Source organism: Amia ocellicauda, chromosome 3 (assembly GCF_036373705.1).
Source record: "Amia ocellicauda isolate fAmiCal2 chromosome 3, fAmiCal2.hap1, whole genome shotgun sequence".
Lineage (NCBI taxonomy): Eukaryota > Metazoa > Chordata > Actinopteri > Amiiformes > Amiidae > Amia > Amia ocellicauda.
The window spans coordinates 37,898,740-37,925,480 of NC_089852.1; the positions used below are offsets into that span (position 1 = coordinate 37,898,740).

Here is a 26,741-nt window from a genome sequence, read left to right on the forward strand (position 1 = left end):
GCGGTGCATCTCCTCATCATGGACTGCACCAGATTTGCCAGTTCTTGCTGTGAGATGTTACCGCACTCTTCCACCAAGGCACTTGCAAGTTCCTGGACATTTCTGGGGGGAATGGCCCTAGCCCTCAGCTTCCGATCCAGCAGGTCCCAGACGTGCTCAATGGGATTGAGATCCGGGCTCTTTTCCCTGGCCATGGCACAACACTGACATTCCTGTCTTGCAAGAAATCACGTCCAGCAAAGGTGGGTTTGTGCCCATAGCCGACGTTGTTGCCGGTGATGTCTGGTAAGGACCTGCCTTACAACAGGCCTACAAGCCCTCAGTCTAGCCTCTCTCAGCCTATTGCGGACAGTCTGAGCACTGATGGAGGGATTGTGCGTTCCTGGTGTAACTCGGGCAGTTGTTGTTGCCGTCCTGTATCTGTCCCGCAGGTGTAATATTCGGATGTACCGATCCTGTGCAGGTGTTGTTACACGTGGTCTGCCACTGCGAGGATGATCAGCTGTCCTTCCTGTCTCCCTGTAACGCTGTCTTAGGCGTCTCACAGTTCGGACATTGCAATTTATTGTCCTGGCCACATCTGCAGTCCTCATGCCTCCTTGCAGCATGGCTAAGGCACGTTCACGCAGATGAGCAGGGACCCTGGGCATCTTTCTTTTGTTATTTTTCAGTCAGTAGAAAGGTCTCTTTAGTGTCCTAAGTTTTTATAACTGTGACCTTAATTGCCTACCGTTTGTAAGCTGTTAGTGTCTTAATGTTCGTTCCACAGGTTCATGTTCATTAATTGTTTATGGCTCATTGAACAAGCATGGAAAACATTGTTTAAACCCTTTACAATAAAGAGCTGTAAAGTTATTTGGATTTTTACAAAATTATCTTTAAAATACAGTGTCCTGAAAAAGGGATGTTTCTTTTTTTGCTGAGTATATATTGATTAAGATGTTTCTGGACTTTAGAAGGATATTTAATTCATGAAGTACATCTTTTTGGGTGGGGCTATGTCGCCAATGAATTAATAGATTGTCTGCAGCACCTGAATGCTAAATTATGATTTTCACCGTTGATGTTTAACTCATTTGGTGGGACATAGTATGTATATATTTCAGACATGACTTCCATTTTCTGTCCTCTAATCCCAGACCTACACAGGTTCCATCCTCGTGGCCGTGAACCCTTACCAGCTGCTGCCCATCTACACCGCTGACCAGATCCGCCTGTACACCAATAAGAAGATCGGAGAGATGCCACCTCACATCTTTGCCATTGCCGACAACTGCTACTTCAACATGCAGCGCAATAACAAGGACCAGTGCTGTATCATCAGGTGTGAGAGTGCAGTCTTCACCTTCAGGAGAGAGACAGACTCCTCAAGTAGCAGTGGACATGCTTCACGTGACACAATGTTATTCCAAGATACATTTAGTGTATCTTTGCTAACACCAATTCAACTAATTAAAAATTCTAAAAACTCCAAGCTGAGTAGCTTAGTTAAGGGGGTGTGGCGTTATCCCAGCATGCTTGCCCCTTCCCTCTGTAAAGCAGAGAGTTTGTTGTACAGAGAACAGGGGACGGAGACAGGCTCAGTTGACATTTATGGTGCATATCTCTCCCTCCCTCTCTCTCTCTCTGTCTCTCTCTCACTGTTCTGGCCAGCGGGGAGTCTGGCGCTGGGAAGACTGAGAGCACCAAACTCATCCTGCAGTTCTTGGCAGCAATCAGTGGCCAACACTCCTGGATCGAGCAGCAGGTTCTGGAGGCCAACCCCATCCTGGAAGGTCAGAGTCATTCACTTACACCTGCTGGCCTAGACAGATGGTTAGATTTCTTTCAGTAAGATTATTTGCTATGTAATCATTGTCCACTGTGGTGTTCATTATTATTATGACGATTTTTTTAAAGCAGGATTGAAGGTGTAAGTTGTGTGTTTCTCCATTTTGATTTAAGAATGTCATCCATTTCTCCCTGCAGCCTTCGGCAATGCCAAGACCATTCGCAATGACAACTCCAGCCGCTTTGGGAAGTACATTGACATTCATTTCAACAAGAGGGGGGCCATCGAGGGAGCCAAGATTGAACAGTATCTACTGGAGAAGTCCCGAGTGTGCAGACAGGTGAGAGGACTGGCCACAGTATCCCAGTACCATCGTCTGGGTCTGGACTTTATAATTCCTCAATATAGTTTAATTAATTGCTCTTCCACACATGTATACAGCTCCGAAACCTCAGAGAGAGTTTGTTTCCTTGTTATGGAACTATGTGTGTGAACAGTACGATGGTTCTCTAGTGTTTAGGGTATGGCCCTGTTCTTTCTATTCTCAGGCCCGTGATGAGAGGAACTACCATGTCTTCTACTGCATGCTGAAAGGAATGACCCCTGATCAGAAAAAAAAGTTGGGTTTGGGTAAAGCCACCGAGTACACCTACCTCACCATGGTTAGTGGCAAATCTTTAGATCACTAAAACATTGTTGTGTTGTTTTTGTCATTTAGGATTTAGACATTTCTTTAACAATCATGGAGGTAGTGATCATACCATTGTTTTGGTTAGGAGTATAATCTGGGCTACCATGAGGTTTAGGGTTATATTTCTACTGGTGTAACCTAGATAGATTGCCTTTCTGATTGGGCCTAGCCTCTGTTCCCAGTGTAGGGTTTATATTAGGGTTAAGCTTTGGTCTGGGCTAGAGATCTAGTGTGTATCAGGTTTGACTTCCATTATGTTTGTGTTACATTTCTACTGGTTTATGAGAGACAGACTGAGTTGTGATTTTGCCATTTCGACAAATGTTGGGATATGCCAGGGTGTGTGTTTTAGGTTCTAACGATTGTAAGGGCTACACAATTGGAGTAGTAAGATAACAGGCAGGCCTGTTATTCTGAGCATTGAGTTCTCGTGGTCTCCAGGGCAACTGCACGATGTGTGATGGCCGCGATGACACAAAGGAGTACTCCAACATCCGGTCGGCCATGAAGGTGCTCATGTTCACAGACACGGAGAACTGGGAGATCTCCAAGCTGCTGGCGGCCATCTTGCACATGGGCAACCTACGTTACGAAGGTGAGACAGACATAGAGGCAAAGGAAGTGGTTAGCAAAGGAAAAGGTTGTCATTATGAGTGAAGCTCTCCATGTGGATTAGGTGCGTTTCTGCAGGGAGTGTAGACAAATAACCTCCAAGTGTACTGTTCTCTGCAGCGCGGATGTACGACAACCTGGACGCCTGTGAAGTGGTGCGTTCCCCTGATCTCACGACAGCCTCAGCTCTACTGGAGGTAAGGGGTCCTTCAGCAATGAACATCAGCATTCACTTTGTACAATGTATTAATTTACCTTGCTTTCTAATTTTTATACCAGGCACAATCCCCCCTCCCCCCCCCACTACCACCACCACCTTAATTAATTTGAATTAAAATGACCTTGTGTGGTGAATTTCATTCCAATGCTATTGCCTGAAGGTCCTTTGGTTCATGTATTCCCTTGATCTCTATAAAATCAGTAATGAGATTAGAGAATGTTCGAAGGGGAATTATTAGTAGTGTAGAAGAGGTTTGTGTTACTGCGTGAGTTGTTTACATATGGGCAACAGTTCCTCTCAGCGCAATAACAGCAGTGCCTCACATGTTGATCAGAATATGCCTTGGTTTCTATTGAGCATCAGAGCCCTCTAGTGGTGCACAATAACATAATCTCTTCCTCTAGAACTCAGTTCTTGGCACTGCATATCCTGTATTCACTTTGCTTTGTCCAGAATAATGTGAGTCACCGGTTATTGTTCAGCAAAGGGCAATTTCAGATATCCAGTGTTTATTGTGCCAGTGAAAATCTACAGCAGCAGGCTTCGAAACAGCAATGAACTTCCAATACAGTTATAGTCAAACTGAAAGGGCCTTTGTGTGTTGAAATATTGCTTCAGCTTATGTGTATTTGTATGTGCTCAGGTGGATCCCCAGGACGTGATGAACTGTCTGACCAGCCGGACCCTGATCACCCGGGGAGAGACCGTCTCCACCCCTCTCAGCATGGAGCAGGCTTTGGATGTCAGGGATGCCTTTGTAAAGGTAGAGCACCCATGCCATAACACTGTCTACAATATCTTTCACCCTTTGTCTGCATGCTGTATTACTTCAATGATTCACAGTTATGTGAACAACAACACAAAACCAACTCAGATTGTGCTTGTTTTTTTAGTTCTTTCTTGCTGATGCTGTTTTTCAGGGAATCTATGGGAGATTGTTTGTGTGGATAGTAGAGAAGATCAATGCTGCTATTTACAAACCTCCATCCAGCGAACCAAAATCAGTGCGGAGATCCATAGGCTTATTGGACATTTTTGGCTTTGAGAACTTCACCGTAAACAGGTAAGGGGAAAATTATGGGGAAATTCCATTAAGTTGTTCTATGCAACCAGCCACCGAAGTTTGGACTATACTTCTCTTCCCTGCTCTCTTACACTGGCTGCTTTTTGTTTGTGTCCCAGTTTTGAGCAGCTGTGTATCAACTTTGCCAACGAGAACCTGCAGCAGTTCTTTGTGCGGCACGTGTTCAAGCTGGAGCAAGAGGAGTACAACCTGGAGAACATCAATTGGCAGCACATCGAGTTCACTGACAACCAAGATGCTCTGGACATGATTGCAATTAAGCCCATGAACATCATTTCACTCATTGACGAGGAGAGCAAGTTCCCAAAGGTAGTGTTAGATATCTGTCTGATAGTCAATATGCCCAACTTTCAACATGTCCCCGGTGGAGTTGCTTGAGACAAAGCCTGTGATGTAACGTTAGATTAAATGTACAACAACCTTCAAGATGGTGCTAATTTCCATATAGGTAAAGACAAAACAGTATATCTGAATTAGACTACTGAAAAGCGTATATATTTCCTGTCTGGGTTCTGCAGCTAGTTATTTAATCAAGAATGTTACATGAATTAAATGCTGTAAGAATATAGTTTGTGCTGTGAAATGGTCATGTTGTACTAAAGAAAGACATTGGTTGTAAGTAAACTGTTTTTGCTCACAGGGCACTGACACCACTATGCTCTACAAGCTGAATTCCCAACACAAACTCAACACTAACTACATCCCCCCAAAGAACAGCTATGAAACTCAGTTTGGGATCAACCACTTTGCTGGTGTGGTCTACTATGAGACCAGAGGTACTGTACATTATCTTCCTTTGCTGCACATTATTCACTCTGTACTTGTAGCTTTGTTATTCACTTTTCAACACTGCTGACATATTTCTAAGGGTTTGCTTTCACCCCACAGATATGGGAGACAATATTTATTGTAGAAAGTAGAGTTCTACATTGCAAGCAAATTTCTTGCATTTGATAAAATGCAGGTGATAAAAATGGTACATAAATTATAGCGCACTAACTTCTGTATCCTCAGGAGTTGTCATTGCACTTTCAACAAACATGTGTAGAGGATTTTTCTGTGAATGTAAGACTTTCTAACAGGCACTGTCCTTTTCTCCAGGGTTTTTGGAGAAGAACAGAGACACCCTCCATGGCGACATCATACAGCTGGTCCACTCCTCCAAGAACAAGTTCATCAAACAGATCTTCCAGGCTGATGTGGCCATGGTAAGGTGCTGCTGTCAGTTACATTGTATGTAAACAACCTGGAATGACACCCACGGCACACTTCGGTGAGCTACTCTGTCATGAACAGGTTTACCGAATTTCAATACTCTAGATGGAACAGTCAGTTTATTCTCAAGACCGAATCCCTTGGGATCTCTGATCTAATAAATGTCGGCCGATACTTTTTTGCACACTTGACTGTATTTGAAAGCAGATAATATTGCCAGCTTAGTGATGCGTACCACGGTAGTAGCATACATACATTTATTAGGCAAAACATGTGCACAATTGTTGTCAGGGTATGTCTAAATCATTGACGGTGCCCTGGAGTGTTTCTCCGCCACTCCAATAGCACCATGGAAAATCTTGCTGGCCTGATTTCTTACGGGTAAGAAACAACCCCAGCTGTGACTATCAACAGCCATTACAGCTCAATTCATGGTGGCATTAATTTCAACCACATTCTTAATGAATAGATCGTTGCTTTAGTAATTCCATAATTTAAGAGCTGATTATTACAAAGGACTGATTGATAGTGGACCAGTGAAAAGCAACCTTGTTTATTATATGTTATCTGTCCTACTACTGGATTACTTACCTCACGATTTCCTGTGGAAAGCAACACAGTTGAAGGCACTGTTTTAGATGCGTTTGTCGGTGGCGTTTCAAGGAGCGGTTTGCCAGCTGTACACGGCGGATTGAAGGAATTCTCTTTTGGCCTTAGGTTCATCACTCTGTGGTTGATACTATTTGTAATGCTGGCCTGGCTAACATTACTTCTTTCTTCTGTCTCTTTGGCTGGTATTCCACATCAGTTTCTGTGTGGCTATGGGCCTGGTGTGTTGGGTCAGCCCTCAACACCTCCTCCGAAGGTAAAATCGCCCCCATAATCTCCCCTCTCTGCTTCATGAGTGCTGCGCTGGTAACATTACCCCTCCATCTCATCTCATGAGTGACCACTCTTCATTGTCTACCATTCCCATGACACCATGATTCTCTGTTTTGCTGTCTCGTGTAAAGTAAACTAGAGAGGTTTACAAATTGGAAAAGGAAGCATAGAAGACCTTTATGTGTGTAGGCAACTACATAGCACCAACAGTGGAGTTGGTGTTTCGTACCAATATACTTTTTAGCTTGTAAGAAAACAACAAAAACTATGTATTTTTTTTCAGTTAAATGTTTGAAAAATTGATACCAAAATTCTAACCCAAATTTTCAACTTTAACCTTTTTCCTTCTCAAATGTTTTCCTCCATTTGGTTTACTCTTCATGCGGCGTATGTATGAGACATTTAAAACAGATTGAAGCTTTCTTTTAATCTAGATTTAACCTAAATTCTGTAGCATCATCTGCAATAGATAGGTTGTTTAGGTTGTTTTGACTAACCTACATTTTTTGCTGTTTATTGGAAAAGCTTTGTTGTGCTTATATTTAGTGCTGTATCTGTAACTGTACACATAACTAACAATCACTCATGAGAGTGTTTCTCCTTGTCCATTGTGATATCCTTGGTTTTGATGCAGTGTGTCTGGTTTCTTATGTAGCCCCTCATTAGTGCAAATTAAGTGGCGTTTTGAAGACAAGATTCTGGCCCAAAAAATTGATTCTTCATACTTTAGTTTGTGTCTCCTTACATGCTCTTACGAGATTTGTAATATGACTTCCTCTACTTATATAGATTAAGAAAAAGGTTGAAATAATTATTTTCTACCTAATGTTGGTCTGGAAACCTGCAGCGGATTGTTACTCCTTCAATGTTACCTATGTCGCCATGTGTTGTTTTTATTTATTTGTTGTTTTTATGGAAGACACATGCAAATTGATGCTGCTTTACTGTTCTTCTTTTTTTTTTTTAAACAAGAACTCGAAGTTTCAAGGCCTTCAAGCGTCACGGCCCAGCGCTGTCCTCTAACCAACAAGATCTTTATTTTCTCAAACAGCAATGACAGAAAAGGAAACACCCCTTGACTGTGCTCGGTCTAATAATATTCCAGCTGACCGATAACAGTCTAAACTGAAATCCTTGCCTTGCAGTGTCCTGTCAGAAACAAAAGTGTGTGCATGTGTGTGAGAGGGAAACAGAGAAACAGAGGCAGTAAGGGGGGAAGTGGCAGGAGGAGGGTGGGGGGAGATGTCATTGCTTCCTCATCACTCTTTCCTGAGAGGTGTGTGCATCCTTTGTTTTCCAGGGCGCAGAAACCAGAAAACGTTCCCCGACGCTGAGCAGCCAGTTCAAACGCTCGCTGGAGCTGCTCATGAGAACGCTGAGCGTGTGTCAGCCCTTCTTCGTCCGCTGCATCAAGCCCAATGAGTTCAAGAAGCCCATGGTGAGCAAACCAACATCTCCATGCTGGGAGGACTGAAGGACAGGCTGACTATTGCGGGAGTGAGATCTGAAGCCCACTGTCGGAAAAGGGATATTGGACATGTGATTTTGATTGATAGTAGATAGTCAGTCAGTAAGAGGTCAGAAATGCAGTTTCTAAGAAAATGTATGATTTTATTTGTCTTAAATTGTGAGATATTATCACATCTTTAGGGGTAACAATGCCTCTGCATTTGTACATCAGGGACATGGGTTCACATCCTGGGTGAGATATTGTTGTTGTATCCCAGGTAATCTATACAGATTGCTCCAGTTAAAACCTGATAGTATGTACTGGTGCCAGTGTAAGTTACTTTGAATAGAAGCATCAGGGGAATTTGTGTGTCCTGGTTTTCTGCTATTATGTTAGTGGGAAAAAAAGCTGCCTTTTTAATCCTAATTGTCTGGTTTCAGATAACTCAGAGACATATATTTTGAATAGTGAGTCTGCAGGCTTTTTGTTTTAAAGCAGTTGGCTGTGGAGTCTTTTTTCCTTTGGTTTACCACACCGTGGTTTTACTTTCTTGCAGTTGTTTGACCGGGAGCTGTGTGTGCGGCAGCTGAGGTACTCCGGGATGATGGAGACCATCCGGATTCGCCGGGCAGGATACCCCATCCGCTACACCTTTGTGGAGTTTGTGGACAGATACAGGGTCCTCATGCCAGGAGTCAAGCCAGCCTACAAACAGGTTGGCTACCAAGGCAACAGGCCTAGCTCCATTAGTGAAGTCATGGCCAGGAACTGTCTTTTGGCCTGATTTTCCACTGTGAGGGACAAGAAAGGATCATCTATTGTTTTAAACAATTTGTGGTTTTACACAGATAATGGAAAGGTAACTAATGCCTGCTAATTGCCCAAGGTGTGTGAAGAATGAAAGTTTATTGCTTGGTTTTACAAAATGACTGGGTTAACTTAAATCACTGTAGAATACAAGGATGACCTTCATTGTTCGCTGTGTAAGACTTTGATCAATGATGAGAAACAGTGGCATTTTTTTTTTCCAAATGCATTTCCCTGGGTCCAATTCTGATAACGCTTGGGATGCTGTTTTGTGTTGCAGGAAGATCTGAAAGGGACCTGCCAGCGAATCGCAGAGGCTGTTCTTGGCCGGGATGATGACTGGCAGATAGGAAAGACAAAGATCTTCCTCAAGGTACTGCCCTTGGTTTCTTAAGCACTAATAGCTGTTGGAATCCTATTGGGTGTGTATGTAATCTAAAAGTTCATCATAATTCAGTTATCCTGTACTAGTCAATGATAGTGCCCACTTTAATACACACCCAGTTATGTAACACTGAAATTGTTTGGAGAAAAACAATCGTGGTACAAGAAATTGGAAAATTATTATTAATAATCCCATGATAATATACCATAAAGAAAGCAGAAATAAAATGTATTTTTTACAATCAAAAAGCTGTAAAAGCATTACTGAGAATGGAAAAAAGAACAGTAATGGAACATTGTAAAAATATGTATGCAATAATATTTATACATGCAAGTCTGCTAGTAATGCCTCTGGTTTGGCCATACACACAAGTCAGTTAAACTGTAAATGACTAGGGAAAGGCAGTCTCAAAACTAGGTCAAAAGTTCTTGGAAATCACGTCCGTCATTCTGAAAAGTGAGCTATTTTTTCCAGTCCCACTGCCATTATCAGAAGGCCACAGCTGTGGGATCAGGAAGCTTGTTGCTTCAAAGGTAAAGGAGGGCAACATCAACACTTCCACACAGGAAGTGTTTGTACTGTGGAGAATGGAATTACAAAATAGTGTCCCTGGTTTTCCAAAGGGTCAGAAAACAACATCAGATGCCTGAGGTTGGCATTGAAAAACGAAAAAGCAACTAAAAGTGTGGGCTATAGTGATGGTGACGATCGCGAAATATTGAAAGCATTCTTTGCTTTGGATGTGATGCTTCATTTAAACACAAAAACATTCCTATTATATTTGGTGTAATTCATTTAATGAGAATAAATACAAGTTTCAAGTATTGCATTCTCTCATTTGCTGTACCTGACAGGACCACCATGACATGCTGTTAGAGATTGAGCGGGACAAGGCCATCACAGACAAGGTCATTCTCATCCAGAAGGTCGTCCGTGGTTTCAAAGACAGGTGAGACTTGGGGGCCCAGCCTGGGATAGCTCTGTGAGAGACGGGAACAGGGGTACTTCCTCAGTGGCATTACATCTCCTGGGCCTTGTGTTGCCACAGTACAGTTAAAGGCAGAATGTATAGTAGGATTCAAATTAAGTTGGGAAGTGGAATGTTAAACTTCAAATCTTGACTAATGTACAAAGCAGTTTTATTGTATTTTTTGTTATTGTTGTTTTTTGGCCTTCTGTTGATGTGTGTTAAGTAGCCAAAATTGCAGTTATAACTGCCACTCTTTTATAGGTCTAATTTCCTGAAAATCAGGAAGTCTGTCATGTTAATCCAGAAGCACTGGAGAGGATACTACTGCCGGAAGAACTACAGTGCAGTAAGTCCCATCTTCACTGGGGAGAAACAGTTACAACCCGTGTTTCAACCAACCTGATTTTTTACAGTACATCCATCACATTTGGTTGGTGTTCATTGATGATTGCAGTCATTTTAGGTGTGAATATAAAAGATAGGGGAGTTTTTCTACAGGATAATCATGCACTACTACACTCTGCTACAGAAATACCGCATTATATCAAAACATGTTATACCATGAGTGATGTCTCTCCTAGTCGGTATGTACAGTAATCTCTCATGCCTAGCTGATGCCTATTAAAGTGTTGTGCAGTGACAGCGAGTGAGTGTCCTTCCTGTGTTTGCTTCCCAGATGCGCATTGGATTCTCACGGCTCCAGGCCCTCTACAGGTCCCGCAAGCTGTACAAGACGTACCATGTAGCCAGGAAACGCATCATGGGCTTCCAGGCTCAGTGTCGGGGCTTCCTGGTCCGGCGGGCTTTCAGGCACCGGCTGTGGGCCGTCATCACAATCCAGGCCTATGTTCGCGGCATGATCTCCCGACGTCTGTTCAAGAGGCTCAAGGGAGAAGTGAGTGAGGCAGCACATGCCAAGGGCACGGGCACCTCCACAATGAATCACAGTGAACACGATAGTCACAGAGAGTGCGACAATCACAGAGATCACAGTTATCAGTGGTTTGGCCAGCTTCACTGAAAATGGCGAAAATTCCATCCATGTGTGTAAAACAGTAATTCTGACCTTTGTTTTTTGTTCTGTGATCAGTACCGGAGGCGTCTGGAGGCTGAGAAGATGCGCCTGGCAGAGGAGGAGAAGCTGAGGAACCAGATGAGTGCTAAGAAAGCCAAAGCAGAGGCAGAGAAAAAACATCAGGTGGGATGCAGGCAGGGGGGTTTGGGAAGGGCGGGGGGTAATCTATTTCTGCTGCTTCTTATCCATGGTTGATTCCCACTTTTATCACTTTTTTCTTTGGGATTGGCAGTTCAATCCAGTGGTTCCCTTGTAAGTTTTTTAAATCTCCTCCTAGAAACCAACATTTAGTTCAAACTCATTGCCACCATATTTCCAATAGTTCCTTCTGAAAATAGCTCTCCTTCAATTCTTAGAATTTCCACTGTAGTGTTTTGAATGGGAGCATGACTGGTGGCTTTTCATCTCTCCTGGGGGGCTGGGGTGCAGGAGCGTCTGGCCCAGCTGGCTCGTGAGGACGCTGAGCGGGAGAAGAAGGAACGAGAGGAGGTGCGACGCAAGAAAGAGCTGGTGGAACAGATGGAGAAGGCCAGACTGGAGCCCGTAAATGATTCGGACATGGTGGACAAGATGTTTGGCTTCCTGGGTACCACCAACTCCTTCCCAGGCCAGGAGGGGCAGGCGCCGTCAGGATTTGAGGTAACCACATATTCCAGGATATAGGAACACTGTCAGAACCCAAGAGACAATGTAAGACACTTCTGGGAATGTTACATACTCATTCCCTGGTTAGTAATATTCTCTACACTACTCTGCAGGGGTCAGATGTTCATATATGTATCAGCTTTTCACTGATTTAACATTCAAAAGCAGACGTAATGGATGAAAGAAAATAAAACCTCTGTTCAGTAAGTCATAGATATTATTCTCTTTGTGTGTGTCAGGACCTAGAGCGCTCGCAGAAGGAGCTGCAGGAGGAGGACTTGGACGAGTCCCTGCCCCTACCAGACGACGAGGAGGATGACCTCTCAGAGTATAAGTTCGCCAAGTTTGCTGCCACCTACTTCCAGGGAACCAGCACACACACCTACATCCGCCGCCCACTGAAGCAGCCCCTACTCTTCCATGAGGATGAAGGGGACCAGCTGGTAGGTTTCCAAACCACCTTGTGGTCTATTATCCTGGGTTCATGAAGTTTGAAACATTGGAGCAAATGTTGCAAAGGAGCAAAATACTTCTTGTTGTTGTCCTGCTATTTTCCTGCTGAGATTAAGTGAGTACAGATAAGTTTAATTTCCAAATTAGATCAAATTAATAAAATAAAATAAATGTAATCAAATTAATCAATTTGTTATGGCATAGTTGAGCAGGATTGACAAACATTTAGCTGCTTTACATGAGTCTGTCTGACACTTTTTTCATAAAGCAGTGTAAAATCACTAGTCTTTGACCAGTCAGTGTTTTTATGAAACGTCTATGGCCTAGAGGGGTGGCTGTTGCTGGACAGTCTGTGTTTCCTGCTCCACAGGCTGCTCTGGCTGTGTGGATCACCGTTCTGAGGTTCATGGGGGATCTTCCTGAACCGAAGTACCACACAGCCATGAGTGATGGCAGTGAGAAGATCCCGGTCATGACCAAGATCTACGAGACTCTGGGCAAGAGGACGTACAAGAGGGAGCTGCAGGCTTTGCAGGGGGAGGGAGAGGTGAGGAGGGGCAGGCTATGGCTTGGGCTCAGAGACGAGTGATTGATATTACAAATAATGAATCTGCATAATGCAAGTCGATGATGCATTATGTATGTGACGGCAAAAGGCTGCAAAGTGTAAATGAGGCACTAGTCTATTTGAAACTTAAGCATTTAGTTTAATGTAGCATAGACAGGAAATATTTATTCAATCTTGGCGGATACAATTTGAATTTTTTGGATGTACGTAGGTACACTATAATACATTCCATAATGTAATGTATGAGACAGAAAAGCAACCCTCAGGCAAGTAAATACATTGGATAAAAAAAAAGAATAAATCACACTTTATACAGCTGGTGACATTAGATACAGAGGAATATAAGTCATTGCACACAGTCCAGTCTGGAAAAGCAATGTAAGTGTGAAGCATTATATAGCCACTGTATCTGCTGTAACCGATGAATAAAGCTTATTCATACTAAAGCATATGGAAACATTTTCCCAATACACTGGTGGATATGGATTTTTGCAATGCAGTACAAGGTATCCTAAATTTAACTGCAGTGCCCTGGTGTGGAGAGATGTGTGTCATTTCTGTGGGGAAGCATGAAAGAACTGCATGGCTCTGATAATTTAAAATTCTTCGATGATATGTTTGCAGAACACTCACATTGACAGCAACAAGAAGAACAGCGTGCGCCACAAGCTAGTGTCCCTCACTCTGAAGAAGAAGTCAAAGTTAACAGAGGAGGTGAGTCCATGGCTTGGAAACTGGACCAACTGCATGTCCACCACATGGAACACATGCAGGTCTTATCTCTTCTGAAAATGGCCTTGATGATGCAATATATGTGTAAAGATAAGGGATGGTGAAGGGATGGCGTTGCTATCATGTATAAATTAACAGGGTTGTCAGTGTCTTCGAGCTTCCTTGTGAAATGACTATGGTGGAGAGATGAGCTGTTCCCTCGAGCAGCACAGTTACCCTCCCTCTGTGTGTGCTCAGGTGACGAAGAGACTAAATGATGGGGAGTACACCTTGGAGGGAAATAGCATGCTGGAAGACCGGCCTACTTCCAACCTGGAGAAGCTGCACTTCATCATCGGCAATGGCATCCTGCGCCCAGCCCTCAGGTTCTCTCTCTGTCTCTTTCGCTGTCTCTGCGCTCCTGTCTGCAGGAACTGCCTTGCTTATAGTTTTCCTACCTATATATGTCCTGAACATATTTAATCTACAACAGAGATGTATTGAAAAGCCTGTGGCACATGTGACAAGCTTCAGAAGTGAAGCCTTCTTATCATGTTGTTGTCCTGATTCCCATATGACAAGCTGGACATTGAAGGCCATAATTTGGGTTAGATTTAGTTGGCCCAGAATGAAGGATTTCACTGGCCTTTTGCTTTCTATTGTTAGAGATGAGATCTACTGTCAGATCTGCAAACAGCTGACTCAGAACCCCTCCAAGAGCAGCCATGCCCGGGGCTGGATCCTCATCTCTCTCTGTGTGGGCTGCTTCGCCCCTTCTGAGAAGTTTGTCAAAGTAAGATCTTAATATTAACCCAGAAATATGTCTTTGTTCTCCATTTTCCAGCATTGAACTTATTCCTTTTTATCCATTTGAATGTATATTAGCTGTATGAGTGTGATCCCTCCTGTTTTCCTCTTGCAGTATTTAAGAAACTTCATCAGTGGTGGTCCACCTGGCTATGCCCCGTATTGCGAGGAGCGGCTGAGAAGGACGTTCGTTAATGGGACGAGAACACAGCCACCCTCCTGGCTGGAGCTGCAGGTACGGTGTCCTGTTCTACACCAACTCACTCTACTCTGTCCAACATGTAGTCAAAAATATCGAAGGAAAGGAAAGTGTTAGTTTAAATTCTTGTGAACAACACTGATGTGATTAATGTCATTGAAAGAGACGGATGGATGACTCTTAAAGAGACGACCATGTTGCTTTTTCCACAGGCCACCAAGTCAAAGAAGCCCATCATGCTGCCTGTGACATTCATGGATGGCACAACCAAGACCCTGCTGACGGACTCGGCCACCACAGCCAAGGAACTGTGTAACTCACTGGCTGACAAGATCAGCCTGAAGGACCGTTTTGGCTTCTCCCTTTACATCGCCTTATTCGACAAGGTACACACTGACCGCATGGCTTTTTGTGGAACTGTTACTCAGGGTTTTATTGTGTGATCAGGCCAATAAACAGTTCAGATTCACAGACCTGATTCTGGGCCCCTTTTTTACCCTGCTGTGCCTCTCTGTACCCCCTAAACCAACCCTCTAGGTGTCCTCACTGGGCAGTGGGAATGACCACGTGATGGACGCAGTGTCACAGTGTGAGCAGTATGCCAAGGAGCAGGGGGCACAAGAACGCAATGCCCCCTGGAGGCTCTTCTTCCGCAAGGAGATCTTTACACCCTGGCACAACCCCAGTGACGACAACGTGGCCACCAACCTCATCTACCAGCAGATCGTCAGGGGGGTCAAATTCGGGGAGTACCGCTGCGACAGGGTGAGAGCCCGTTCCTTACTCCCTGCATTTGCTTAGATAATGTGTATTCTGTAAGGATGTAGGCACAAAGCACTGGACAGCACTGATTGTGAATCGTATTTGTTGTCTTCCTCGAATGGACCCTGCTCAGGAAGAGGACCTTGCTGAGCTGGCCTCCCAGCAGTACTATGTAGACTATGGATCAGAGGTACTCCTGGAGCGACTGTTGAGCCTTATCCCCTCGTACATCCCTGACCGAGAGATCAGCGCCTCCAAGACCGTGGAGAAGTGGGCGCAGTTTATCATGGCAGCACACAAAAAGGTAAAAACTCCCTATACATAATCGAAAGACATTCTCCACATAACGAGAGCTCTGGAGAGTGATGTTGTTTATAGTGTAATATGAGTTTTAATTCAGTTATAGCACATATTACTTTCAAGATGCTTGATCCAAGATATTGTATTCACAAAGTAAAGTTTAGATTTGATCTAGTGCTTTAAGAAAGCATTGCTCATATTTTTTTAACTCCATAATTTCTACAGGGAATTTACATCCAGAAAAGAATGGACCCTCAGAAAGTGAAAGAGGAAGTGGTGGATTTTGCTCGTTTCAAGTGGCCTTTGCTTTTTTCACGATTTTACGAAGCCTTTAAATTTTCAGGTATGTGCACAAATCCAAAATAATTGAATATTGAATACTGAATATTGAGTATTTTGTGACAACAATAAACATTTGTAAAATGTATTATTTTGAATTGCTGTTTTAGCTAAACTGAATTTGTAATGATTGATGCCTTGTACTTCACTGTATTTTTGCACTTTGTTTGCACTTATGTTGTAAGTCTGCCAAGAAATAAAAATAATAATAATAATAATAATAATAATAATAATAATAATAATAATAATAATAATATTATTATTATTATTAACGTATGGATATGTAAGCAAAATTTTAAGATATTGCCATTGGTCCGTGCTCTGCTGTAGTTACATATAAACCACAGTTAAAGAAAATTACATCTGAAAATGAATGATTTCAGTCCCCACCTTTCTGTATTTGCCATCTTAACTGTCTTAGTTGCTTCTGTCTCTGTTAGGCCCCAGCCTGCCAAAGAATGATGTGATTGTGGCTGTGAACTGGACTGGAGTTTATTTTGTTGATGAACAAGAGCAAGTCCTTCTGGAGCTCTCCTTCCCTGAAATCACCGTTGTGTCCAGCAGCAGGTACACTGTCTGTCTGATTAGGCTCACAGATAATTACCACTACAATAATGTGCTGCAGTGAGAGATAAAGAGAGAGAAGCTGGTGCTATAAAAGTATAGATATAATGTCTGCAGTCAGTCCCCTTGGTGGTTTGAAAGTTATACCAAGAGAGGATAATGTCACTGTAGCTCATTCAACACCCTGTGAGCTCTGTTACATAATGGCTCAATGATAACTGAGAGTTTAACTATGAACTATTTAACTATTCCTCACCTAAAGCAGACATAAATGCTTTTAAGAGATGTCCCTTATTGGTACAGTATTTCTGCCACAAGAAATGACAATTAAATATGGGAATGCAGTGCTCACTGGAAGATACAATATGTCCTAGTCCTGGAATATCTAATTTCTCATTTTCTCCTGTATTGACAGAGGAGGCAAGTTGCAAGGTCAGAGCTTCACATTGGCGACCATCAAAGGTGACGAATACACTTTCACCTCCAACAACGCAGAGGACATCCGAGATCTGGTGGTCACCTTCCTGGAGGGTCTAAGGAAAAGGTCAAAGTTCGTAGTTGCCCTGCAGGACAACCCAAACCCTGGTATGGGCCCGGAATTTGTGCTAGAATTTAAAGCGAAGGAATTATGATGCCAATAGTGTTTCAAAATTAGTAGCTCTTAGGTTAAGCACCTTGTTGCTTAATATTCTCTCCTAATCAATCACTTTCCACTCGACCAAAGTTAGGTAGAGCAAGGATTCAGATTTAATGATTAGGACGATAATAATAATGCTACTTTTTCTGTTCATAATTATCTGATCCACAGCTGGAGATGAGTCCTCGTTCCTGAGTTTTGTGAAGGGGGATCTCATTCTGCTGGACCAGGACACTGGAGAGCAGGTGATGAACTCTGGCTGGGCTCATGGCATCAACGATAGGACCAAGCAGAAGGGTGACTTCCCTGCCGACTGTGTCTACGTGCTGCCCACCGTCACCAGACCACCCTCTGAAGTTGTGGTGAGTGACACTGGACGGCATCCAGTCAACCTTCTCGAGTTGTTGGCTGACAGCCAGGATCGGAAGCCTGACGCGCATTGATATTTTGCTGGTTGTATCACCACCTGAAGATTAAAATGAATCAAAGAAGCCAGACATTGGAGATCTGTCTAAAAATTTAAAAAATAAAAATGTATCTTGTTAATTTGGCGGAGTTCTTATTTTGCATAAAATTTGAATTTTAGATTTTGTCACTATGCATAATGTATAATATATTTTTTGTACCCCTTTCATGGGTGTAGTACTGCAACTATAACTGTTCTTCTCTTGCCTGAGGTGATAATCACAGTCTGTACAAAAGGGCCTGAAATGAGCACTGCTGCCATGGCAACAAGGACGCTCTGTGTAGTAGCCAAACTCTCTGTGTCGCCAGGCCTTGGTAACCATGACTCCCGATCAGAGGCAGGATGCCATCAGGACCTCTCAGCTGTCTCTGGTGGAGACCGAGGAGAAAGTGAAGCCCTACACCCTGGAGGAATTCTCCTACGATTACTTCAGGTACAAGAGGCTGGCCTGCAGAATTAAAATAAAAAATAGCACCAGACTTGGTTTTGCATATTTTCTTCACCGATCTTTGCAATTTGGTGTTACAAATAAGCCAATCTGTGGTGATGATTTGTATTTATAACGCACAAAATAAGTTAAAGGCAGCTCATTCAGAAACAAATGTAAAATGTCTAGAAGAAGACTGGGTTACTTCTCAATAATTAATTTATTACCTGACGCTGATCTAATATGTGTGAATTATATATTTATCCTTTTGACTTGTATAACTTTCTGTGAGTTTCAAAACGATATGTTGTTATGCAAGCGTAGAAGTGGAAGGTAAAGCTGTCACTTTGCCAGAGCCGACCATAACACTGGATCAGCCTGATCGATCTATTAACTCTACATTTACAGTCTCCCTCAAGAGCACGGTGTGAAGCTGACCGCTCTGCTTTGCACCTTGTTTTCCAGACCTCCTCCCAAACACACACTCAGCCGGGTTATGATCAATAAAAGCCGAGGGAAGGATAAGCTGTGGTGCTGCACCCGGGAGCCCATCAAACAGCCCTTGCTGAAGAAAGTCCTCAGCCATGAAGAGCTCTCCCAGGAAGCCTGCATGGCCTTCATTGATATCCTTTTACTGGCACCAAGACAGATGACTCCAGTCATGCTCCTGGACAGCCACAGGGTTGCCTGCTTTTTAGCTCTTATAACTTATTAGTACAAGTTAACTTAACCCAGATTTATGCATTGACTGTTGAGAGCTACTGATGAATTCTGCTGGACTGTGGCTCTCCAGTACTTCCCGGAAAAGGTGCTGTCATTTTCATACGTGTTGTTTGCATTTTTAACCCTAAAAACCCTAGGCTGGCCATCTCTTAGGCAAATGAGGGCTCAGACAATAGTATTGCTTGATTGTTTTCATTCTTAACTGCTGCCCTGCACCGATGATGAAGTATATGGGAGATTACCCTTCCAAGCGCACGCGCTCTGTGAATGAGCTGACGGACCAAATATTCGAAGGTGCCTTGAAAGCAGAGCCACTCAAAGATGAGATCTTCTGCCAGATACTCAAGCAGCTCACGGAAAACCATGTCAAGTAAGAAAAGCCTCACAGGAATAGGTAGTACAAATGACCAACAAAACAAAAAGACTGTATCTGCAACCTGATTTCCATGTTTGGTCTCCTTTCTGTAAAGTTATTCAGGTTTATATCTTGTTTGTAAAATATTTACTTATATTAGGATAAGGAGTCAAAACTGAGTATTAGCGCTAACCTTCCCTTAGTCTAACAACCAGTAAGGAAACAATGTTCTGTAATATCCCTGTGCATGGACAGGGGGCAGCAAAATGCCATATTGGAAAATATTGGTGCTGAGAAAAACAACTCCCTTCTCTTCCGTGCTGCTGGACGGGTCTGTCTTAGTGCTGTCTGAGTTTGCTTGTGCTCTTCCCAGGTACAGTGAGGAGAAGGGCTGGGAGCTGCTGTGGTTGTGCACCGGCCTATTCCCTCCCAGTAACATGCTTCTGCCCCACGTCCAGCGGTTCCTCCAGTCTAAGAAGCACCACCCACTGGCCCCAGATTGCATGCAGAGACTACAAAAGGCCCTCCGGTAACAGCTCAGAAACACATTAAACATAATTAAATAATTTGTAATGAAATCGTTCCTACCAATTTGTCCCTGTTTGCTCTGCTCTCTCAACAGTAATGCATCAACAGATATCGCAGTGTTAGTGCAAATGTAGAATTAAATTTACAAAACTAATCATAATAAATCTTTGCCTCTTCTCCTCCCAAGCGCATGTGTTGCTTTAAGAAAACGACATGGAAATGTTTTAACTAGAGCAAAGAAAATGTTTCCAAACAGTCCAGATTTATTTTATTACTGTAGGGAACTAGGGAATATCAGAAATGGCCAAGTGGCTCATTCTTCTTCGGTTGTCCCAGTTTGCAGGGATAAGTATGTATTGCATGTTTGCTTCTTCCACAACACCAGGAAACACAAGAGACTTCTTACAGGCAATTATACTTTCAGTTTAAAGAGTTGATAGAATCTGGGTTGTAGTACTTTATTTTTGCATGGGATTTCAGGAACATGAAGTCCACACACAAACAGATGTTTTCTGCGTACATTACTGTGAGTCAAAGTCATCTATGCTACTTGTTCCACATTACCCGATGTCTTGGCTATGGTCAGTCTAGGCCCATGTGCTCCTTGCAGTAAATAATGACCATGAGGAAAACCAAGGGTAATGATGGTAAGCTTTTAAGCTGACTCAGTTTTGCTTCTCCAAGTGATTGATATGCTTTCACATTCCATCTTTGTCTTGAAAACTAGAAATGGATCCAGGAAGTACCCACCTCATTTGGTGGAGGTTGAAGCCATTCAGCACAAAACCACCCAGATCTTCCATAAAGTGTACTTCCCTGATGACACAGATGAGGTGAGGCCAGGAGCTGGTAACTGCCATCATTCCTGGGGGCGGGTGTTCAGTCTCCTTGAATTCCTTTCTTGTTTTCCAGGGATGATGCAGAGAGGATGCTTGTAAACAGTTACTGCTTTAAAATCATGTGGTTAAAGTCATGTTACACACACAGTACTGCCGCTGTAACATATTTCTGTAGGAAAATTAAATAGATTATTTTTTTCTTCTTTAAACAATACTGCAAAATCCGGAATACTGACTGAGTATAGCTATCTTTCAAAGGGATGTGTCCTGTGTGTCATTGAACAGTCTCCCAGAAATGCATTAGTCTGACAGGCTTAAACTATACATCTTTCACATTGGCTCCCATGAAATTTACAATAGTATTCATCTCTTTAAAAAACAAAAAGGAGAATAAAAGTGTATGCTTTTGAACAGTTTCTTTCGTGATTAGTTTGCCCTGTGCTTTCTCAAGGAAATGAACCCCTTCACACAGAAATTAAAATCCCGGTCTTGCTCTGGCTAATGGATGAAGAATGAAAAACATCATCTAGTTTTCTCATTAACCTTATTTGCATAGCCTTTAAAACACACACACGTAATTCATTATGTGGACAGTTTGAGAGAATAGAGAGAGAGAGATGGAGAGAGAGAGAGAGAGAGAGAGAGAGAGAGAGAGAGAGAGAGAGATTAATGAATGTAAAGAATCTGATTCGTAATTAGATTCTCATTTGGTTGGGCTTTTTAAGTAATTCTAATTTTGCACCCTTTAATTAGCATGTCATGTAATCAAGTTGTGCGTGCTTGCTCAGGCCCTGCAAGTAAATTTAAGGTCTGATATTATGCAGCAGGATATGGAGGGATTAACTTTGAAGTAGGATGGTGTGACTGTGACATTAGAAAGTCTTCTCTCCTCACATTGCAGGCGTTTGAAGTGGAGTCGAGCACAAAAGCAAAGGACTTCTGCCAGAATATCTCCGGCAGGCTGCTGCTCAAGTCCTCGGAGGGCTTCAGCTTGTTTGTTAAGATTTCTGATAAGGTAGGTTATGGGATTAAATCATTACAGCACAACAAGAAGCCAGAGGGACCTGGGATTGCCGACAATGATTCACTCGCATTCTGTGATCACTTCCTGTAAGCAAACAGACATCACACTGCGACCTTTAGTCCTCTGACAGCAGGGCATTTGACACTAACCTATGCATATGTGCCTCTTCATTAATGAGCTGAAGGGAAAACCAATTAAACATACAGAAACATGCAATACTTCAATACAGTTCTCAACTGGTGTGTTATCTTGGGTGTTGGCATTTTATCGACGTTGCCTGTGGTCAAAGGCCAAAGGTGCTTGAAGACCACTTTTCTTTTTAAGGTCTGGTTAAAACAAAAGACAAATTACAATTAAACATTTCCAGGGCTTTATTTCAATAGTAAGAAAAACAATTACACAAAACCCACTTGAGTAAGCCCCTTTGGTTTAAAACCAATGCTCAGGTTATATGAACAGGTTCTGGCTCAGGTTTTACAACACTATTCACCTGATTGCTGTTCAGCTGTACTATTACAATATCTGTGCTGAACTAGTCTAATTAAATTATTTTTTAAGGAAACACAGATCACAGATCACTTATGTATAGTTTTCTATATGTCCTTCATGACCAAAAAGGGATATTTGTTGTCTCAGGTGATCAGTGTTCCAGAGGGGGACTTCTTCTTTGACTTTGTGAGGCATCTCACAGACTGGATCAAGAAAGCCAGGCCAGCAAAGGATGGTAAAGTTTTTTTTTCTACTTAAACGTTAATGGTTTCATTCCACCTTTTTATAATAAATGACTGTTAAGCTCTAGGTGTAGTATTCGTGTTTACTTGTTTTGGTTGAGTAGTTGTCCTATAGTTCTATTATCCATGTAGTGTTGCATTTTGTGGTGCTTTTCTGCATTGTTGGAAGAGATGAAGAGCATAATGATAGATACATGTTGCATAACCATATTGTACTCTGTCTTGTATATGTCTTTACACTCTCCTGTGTTTTCCCTGTGTATTGTACAGGTATTGTGCCTTCTTTAACCTATCAGGTGTTCTTTATGAAGAAACTCTGGACACACACAGTTCCTGGAAAGGATTCCATGGCGGACTCTATTTTCCACTATTATCAGGTGTGTGGCAATATTGCTCAATGTCCGCCTTACTCCACGTACAACACAATACTGTACACGTGCTGCTGCTCTGTGTCTTTTGACCTGGATTGAGCAATACAAAAAAAATCACATCTTATTGCATAATACCAAAATAAATCCAATAACTGTCATTATACCTTTGTAGTAGTATTTATTTACTGTGGATTAATATTATACTATAGAAAAAACTATGTTTATTTAATGAAGCTATTCAAAATAATACAATTATAATACCTGCTCACATTTCAGCACATTCAGATCAAAATTTTGATTTCAATATGATCTTCATCAGGATACTGATTTCATTATTCTCTTTCTTTATTCAGCACCTTATAAGAACCGGATTGTGAGAATGTTGTCTCAAACTATTGTCTCAAACTATTTAATAAAAAGAAGCATGACTCCTGAAGACACTATCTCCAAAACCCTTTTGTAGGTGATTAAACAGTTTTTCGGTAGACCTTGGCTTCCTCGCTGCCAGACAATGTGGGGATGCACTCGCCTGTGGAAAAGCATTGAGAGCTGTGGACACCTACACAACGATATAGCAACACATGACTCATCAAGGACAAGACAAGGATTTTATGATGTCTAAAATCAATGTCTGAAACGAAACGGGCTAGTGTATTAATAATGGTCTTTCCCCTGCCAGGAGCTGCCCAAGTACCTGCGAGGCTACCACAAGTGCTCACGGGAGGAAGTGTTCCAGCTAGGGGCCCTAATCTACCGTGTCAAATTTGAGGATGACAAGTCCCACTTCCCCAGCATCCCCAAGATACTCAAGGAGCTGGTGCCACAAGACTTGATTCGCCAGCTGTCCCCTGATGACTGGAAACGGGTGAGTCTCCTCACCAGAAATACAACACAGGACTTTCTTTATGGGGCCGTGGTGGCTTGACAGGAAGTTTGCTGGCTTCAGTGAGCTGCTGGGAGGCCTGTGGGGGCCTCTCTCACTGTTCTTCAGTAAAATGATGGGGTTTGAGTGGGAGTACTGTTTTCAGCACCTTGGAGTTAAAGCGGATTATCCCAGATTCTCTCAGATCATTTCACCATGTTTACTTGCAGTGAGTGAGGAGCCGTGTCAGAGACCTTGTCATCCTGTGAAATCCAGGATAATTTCTTCAGTCTTTGTTGTTTCAAATTACAGCATGTAAAGTACATACCTTATTGAATACCATTATTATTATACCTCTTGAACCCACAAAATACCACATGATGAACTCTGCTCAGGGTTTGAGCTGATCATATACATTGGAGGTTAATTTAATCAAACTGATCAGTTAGGTTGTTAACTTGCATGTCAATGTGGACGCAGGTTAATGCTTAAGTTTCTATGGTTATTAAATTCACGTTGCATGTGAATGACTGGAATTACATGACTTGATTCTTTACCATCTTAAGATGTATGTGCTGTTGATTGCCAGAGTGGACTAACTGCTGTGTCTCTATTATCCAGTCCATCGTAGCTTATTTCAACAAGCAAGCAGGAAAGTCAAGAGAGGAGGCGAAACTCATGTTTTTAAAAATCATCTTCAAATGGCCGACCTTTGGATCGGCATTCTTCGAAGTTAAGGTAATCAGTTGGGCAGTCTTTTTCAGATAAGTCTCACTTGCTGTTTATTGTAATGGTTTATTTAAGACATTCTAATATACACTCACCTAAAGGATTATTAGGAACACCTGTTCAATTTCTCATTAATGCAATTATCTAATCAACCAATCACATGGCAGTTGCTTCAATGCATTTAGGGGTGTGGTCCTGGTCAAGACAATCTCCTGAACTCCAAACTGAATGTCTGAATGGGAAAGAAAGGTGATTTAAGCAATTTTGAGCGTGGCATGGTTGTTGGTGCCAGACGGGCTGGTCTGAGTATTTCACAATCTGCTCAGTTACTGGGATTTTCACGCACAACCATTTCTAGGGTTTACAAAGAATGGTGTGAAAAGGGAAAAACATCCAGTATGCAGCAGTCCTGTGGGCGAAAATGCCTTGTTGATGCTAGAGGTCAGAGGAGAATGGGCCGACTGATTCAAGCTGATAGAAGAGCAACTTTGACTGAAATAACCACTCGTTACAACCGAGGTATGCAGCAAAGCATTTGTGAAGCCACAACACGTACAACCTTGAGGCGGATGGGCTACAACAGCAGAAGATCCCACCGGGTACCACTCATGTCCACTACAAATAGGAAAAAGAGGCTACAATTTGCACAAGCTCACCAACATTGGACAGTTGAAGACTGGAAAAATGTTGCCTGGTCTGATGAGTCTCGATTTCTGTTGAGACATTCAGATGGTAGAGTCAGAATTTGGCGTAAACAGAATGAGAACATGGATCCATCATGCCTTGTTACCACTGTGCAGGCTGGTGGTGGTGGTGTAATGGTGTGGGGGATGTTTTCTTGGCACACTTTAGGCCCCTTAGTGCCAATTGGGCATCGTTTAAATGCCACGGCCTACCTGAGCATTGTTTCTGACCATGTCCATCCCTTTATGACCACCATGTACCCATCCTCTGATGGCTACTTCCAGCAGGATAATGCACCATGTCACAAAGGTCGAATCATTTCAAATTGGTTTCTTGAACATGACAATGAGTTCACTGTACTGAACTGGCCCCCACAGTCACCAGATCTCAACCCAATAGAGCATCTTTGGGATGTGGTGGAACGGGAGCTTCGTGCCCTGGATGTGCATCCCACAAATCTCCATCAACTGCAAGATGCTATCCTATCAATATGGGCCAACATTTCTAAAGAATGCTTTCAGCACCTTGTTGAATCAATGCCATGTAGAATTAAGGCAGTTCTGAAGGCGAAAGGGGGTCAAACACAGTATTAGTATGGTGTTCCTAATAATTCTTTAGGTGAGTGTATAGTCCTCTACAATGGTGTTTGATTGTTGTGCTGGATTCAAATAGCGGGGTGGGTTCACAACTTCACACAATACTAAAGAATTAAGAACATAAGAAAGTTTCCAAAAGAGAGGAGGCCATTCGCCCCATCATGCTCATTTGGTGTCCATTATTAACTAAGTGATCCAAGCATCCTATCCAGTCTGGCTTCAACCACATCATGGGAAGGGGGGGGTTGTTCCAGATTGTGAGAACTCTCTGTGTGAAAAACGTTAAGGTTTTTATGAATATGAATCCAATGGATGATTTTTCCAAAGTCCACAGGACATTCACCTGCTCTGAAACATGGTCCAGTGATGTACTGTTTATCAAGCAACTAATGCTGCTACCCAAAAAAATGCCTGTCCTGTTTATTTAATTCACAGCAAACCACTGAGCCAAATTTCCCAGAGATCCTGCTGATTGCCATAAACAAGCATGGGGTCAGCTTGATTGATCCAAAGACCAAGGTGGGTCATGACATACAATAATCCTCTGACCGGACTAGACTATTCCAGAATAAACTGTAATATTTCCCACTGCTTACTAGCAATGTCCCCTGTGTACCCAATATTGCTAAATATATCCCATTAGTACATACAGTATGTCTAGTTTCCAGCAGATGTATTTAGGACAAGCTTCAGTGTGTGAGAATTTATGGGGCAGTACCCCTGGTAATTCACCAGAAGTTTCACTTGAACTGATCTTATTTAACTTATTTTGTTCCCAGTTTGAGCAAAGGTTTCCTACTCACTATAGTTAAGTTATATCAAAAATGTAATGTGACATTCACTTGCAGGTTTGTTGACTTGCAACAGCTTGATTGTGTAATTTGTGTTTCTTCAACTGTTGAACAAATGCAGTTGAACAAACTGCTGTGTGTCTGAATTGTTAATAATGTGATTTCAGGACATATTGACCACCCACCCATTTACTAAGATCTCCAACTGGAGCAGTGGCAACACCTATTTTCACATCACGATCGGGAACCTTGTGCGAGGCAGCAAGCTCCTGTGCGAGACCTCACTGGTGCGTACGTCTCTCACTCTGCCTCCTACTTCATAGGAATCAGCCGCAGAAAATCATAAACCAATTTAACACACTTCGCGGTTCGGTGCAATAGAACAGTCTCATAGCAATCACTGCAATATCTCCGGCAGCAGATTATGAACAGCTATTCACAGTCACAACTCATGTGGGTACTAGTGCT

General features: G+C 42.6%; 1 protein-coding gene across 1 annotated transcript in view; it reads left to right on the forward strand.

The window, feature by feature from the left end:
* Positions 1-26,741, forward strand: part of LOC136746675 (unconventional myosin-VIIa) — a 48,013-nt gene that overhangs the window by 17,142 nt on the left and 4,130 nt on the right. Inside the window, exons 6-49 of the mRNA XM_066699314.1 lie at positions 1,140-1,324; positions 1,654-1,775; positions 1,969-2,111; positions 2,320-2,433; positions 2,904-3,057; positions 3,195-3,271; positions 3,938-4,057; positions 4,215-4,357; positions 4,477-4,687; positions 5,019-5,154; positions 5,480-5,586; positions 7,776-7,913; positions 8,482-8,640; positions 9,013-9,105; positions 9,972-10,066; positions 10,349-10,433; positions 10,764-10,982; positions 11,178-11,285; positions 11,592-11,801; positions 12,047-12,250; positions 12,631-12,807; positions 13,453-13,542; positions 13,798-13,925; positions 14,206-14,332; positions 14,462-14,581; positions 14,758-14,931; positions 15,083-15,310; positions 15,441-15,611; positions 15,833-15,950; positions 16,387-16,513; positions 16,926-17,095; positions 17,319-17,509; positions 17,922-18,046; positions 18,506-18,663; positions 18,980-19,133; positions 19,492-19,647; positions 20,374-20,479; positions 21,387-21,500; positions 22,146-22,233; positions 22,511-22,617; positions 23,291-23,476; positions 24,095-24,211; positions 25,918-26,001; positions 26,441-26,560. Of these exons, the coding sequence (XP_066555411.1) occupies positions 1,140-1,324; positions 1,654-1,775; positions 1,969-2,111; positions 2,320-2,433; positions 2,904-3,057; positions 3,195-3,271; positions 3,938-4,057; positions 4,215-4,357; positions 4,477-4,687; positions 5,019-5,154; positions 5,480-5,586; positions 7,776-7,913; positions 8,482-8,640; positions 9,013-9,105; positions 9,972-10,066; positions 10,349-10,433; positions 10,764-10,982; positions 11,178-11,285; positions 11,592-11,801; positions 12,047-12,250; positions 12,631-12,807; positions 13,453-13,542; positions 13,798-13,925; positions 14,206-14,332; positions 14,462-14,581; positions 14,758-14,931; positions 15,083-15,310; positions 15,441-15,611; positions 15,833-15,950; positions 16,387-16,513; positions 16,926-17,095; positions 17,319-17,509; positions 17,922-18,046; positions 18,506-18,663; positions 18,980-19,133; positions 19,492-19,647; positions 20,374-20,479; positions 21,387-21,500; positions 22,146-22,233; positions 22,511-22,617; positions 23,291-23,476; positions 24,095-24,211; positions 25,918-26,001; positions 26,441-26,560 (6,159 nt within the window). The remainder of the gene's footprint in view (positions 1-1,139; positions 1,325-1,653; positions 1,776-1,968; positions 2,112-2,319; positions 2,434-2,903; positions 3,058-3,194; positions 3,272-3,937; positions 4,058-4,214; positions 4,358-4,476; positions 4,688-5,018; positions 5,155-5,479; positions 5,587-7,775; positions 7,914-8,481; positions 8,641-9,012; positions 9,106-9,971; positions 10,067-10,348; positions 10,434-10,763; positions 10,983-11,177; positions 11,286-11,591; positions 11,802-12,046; positions 12,251-12,630; positions 12,808-13,452; positions 13,543-13,797; positions 13,926-14,205; positions 14,333-14,461; positions 14,582-14,757; positions 14,932-15,082; positions 15,311-15,440; positions 15,612-15,832; positions 15,951-16,386; positions 16,514-16,925; positions 17,096-17,318; positions 17,510-17,921; positions 18,047-18,505; positions 18,664-18,979; positions 19,134-19,491; positions 19,648-20,373; positions 20,480-21,386; positions 21,501-22,145; positions 22,234-22,510; positions 22,618-23,290; positions 23,477-24,094; positions 24,212-25,917; positions 26,002-26,440; positions 26,561-26,741) is intronic.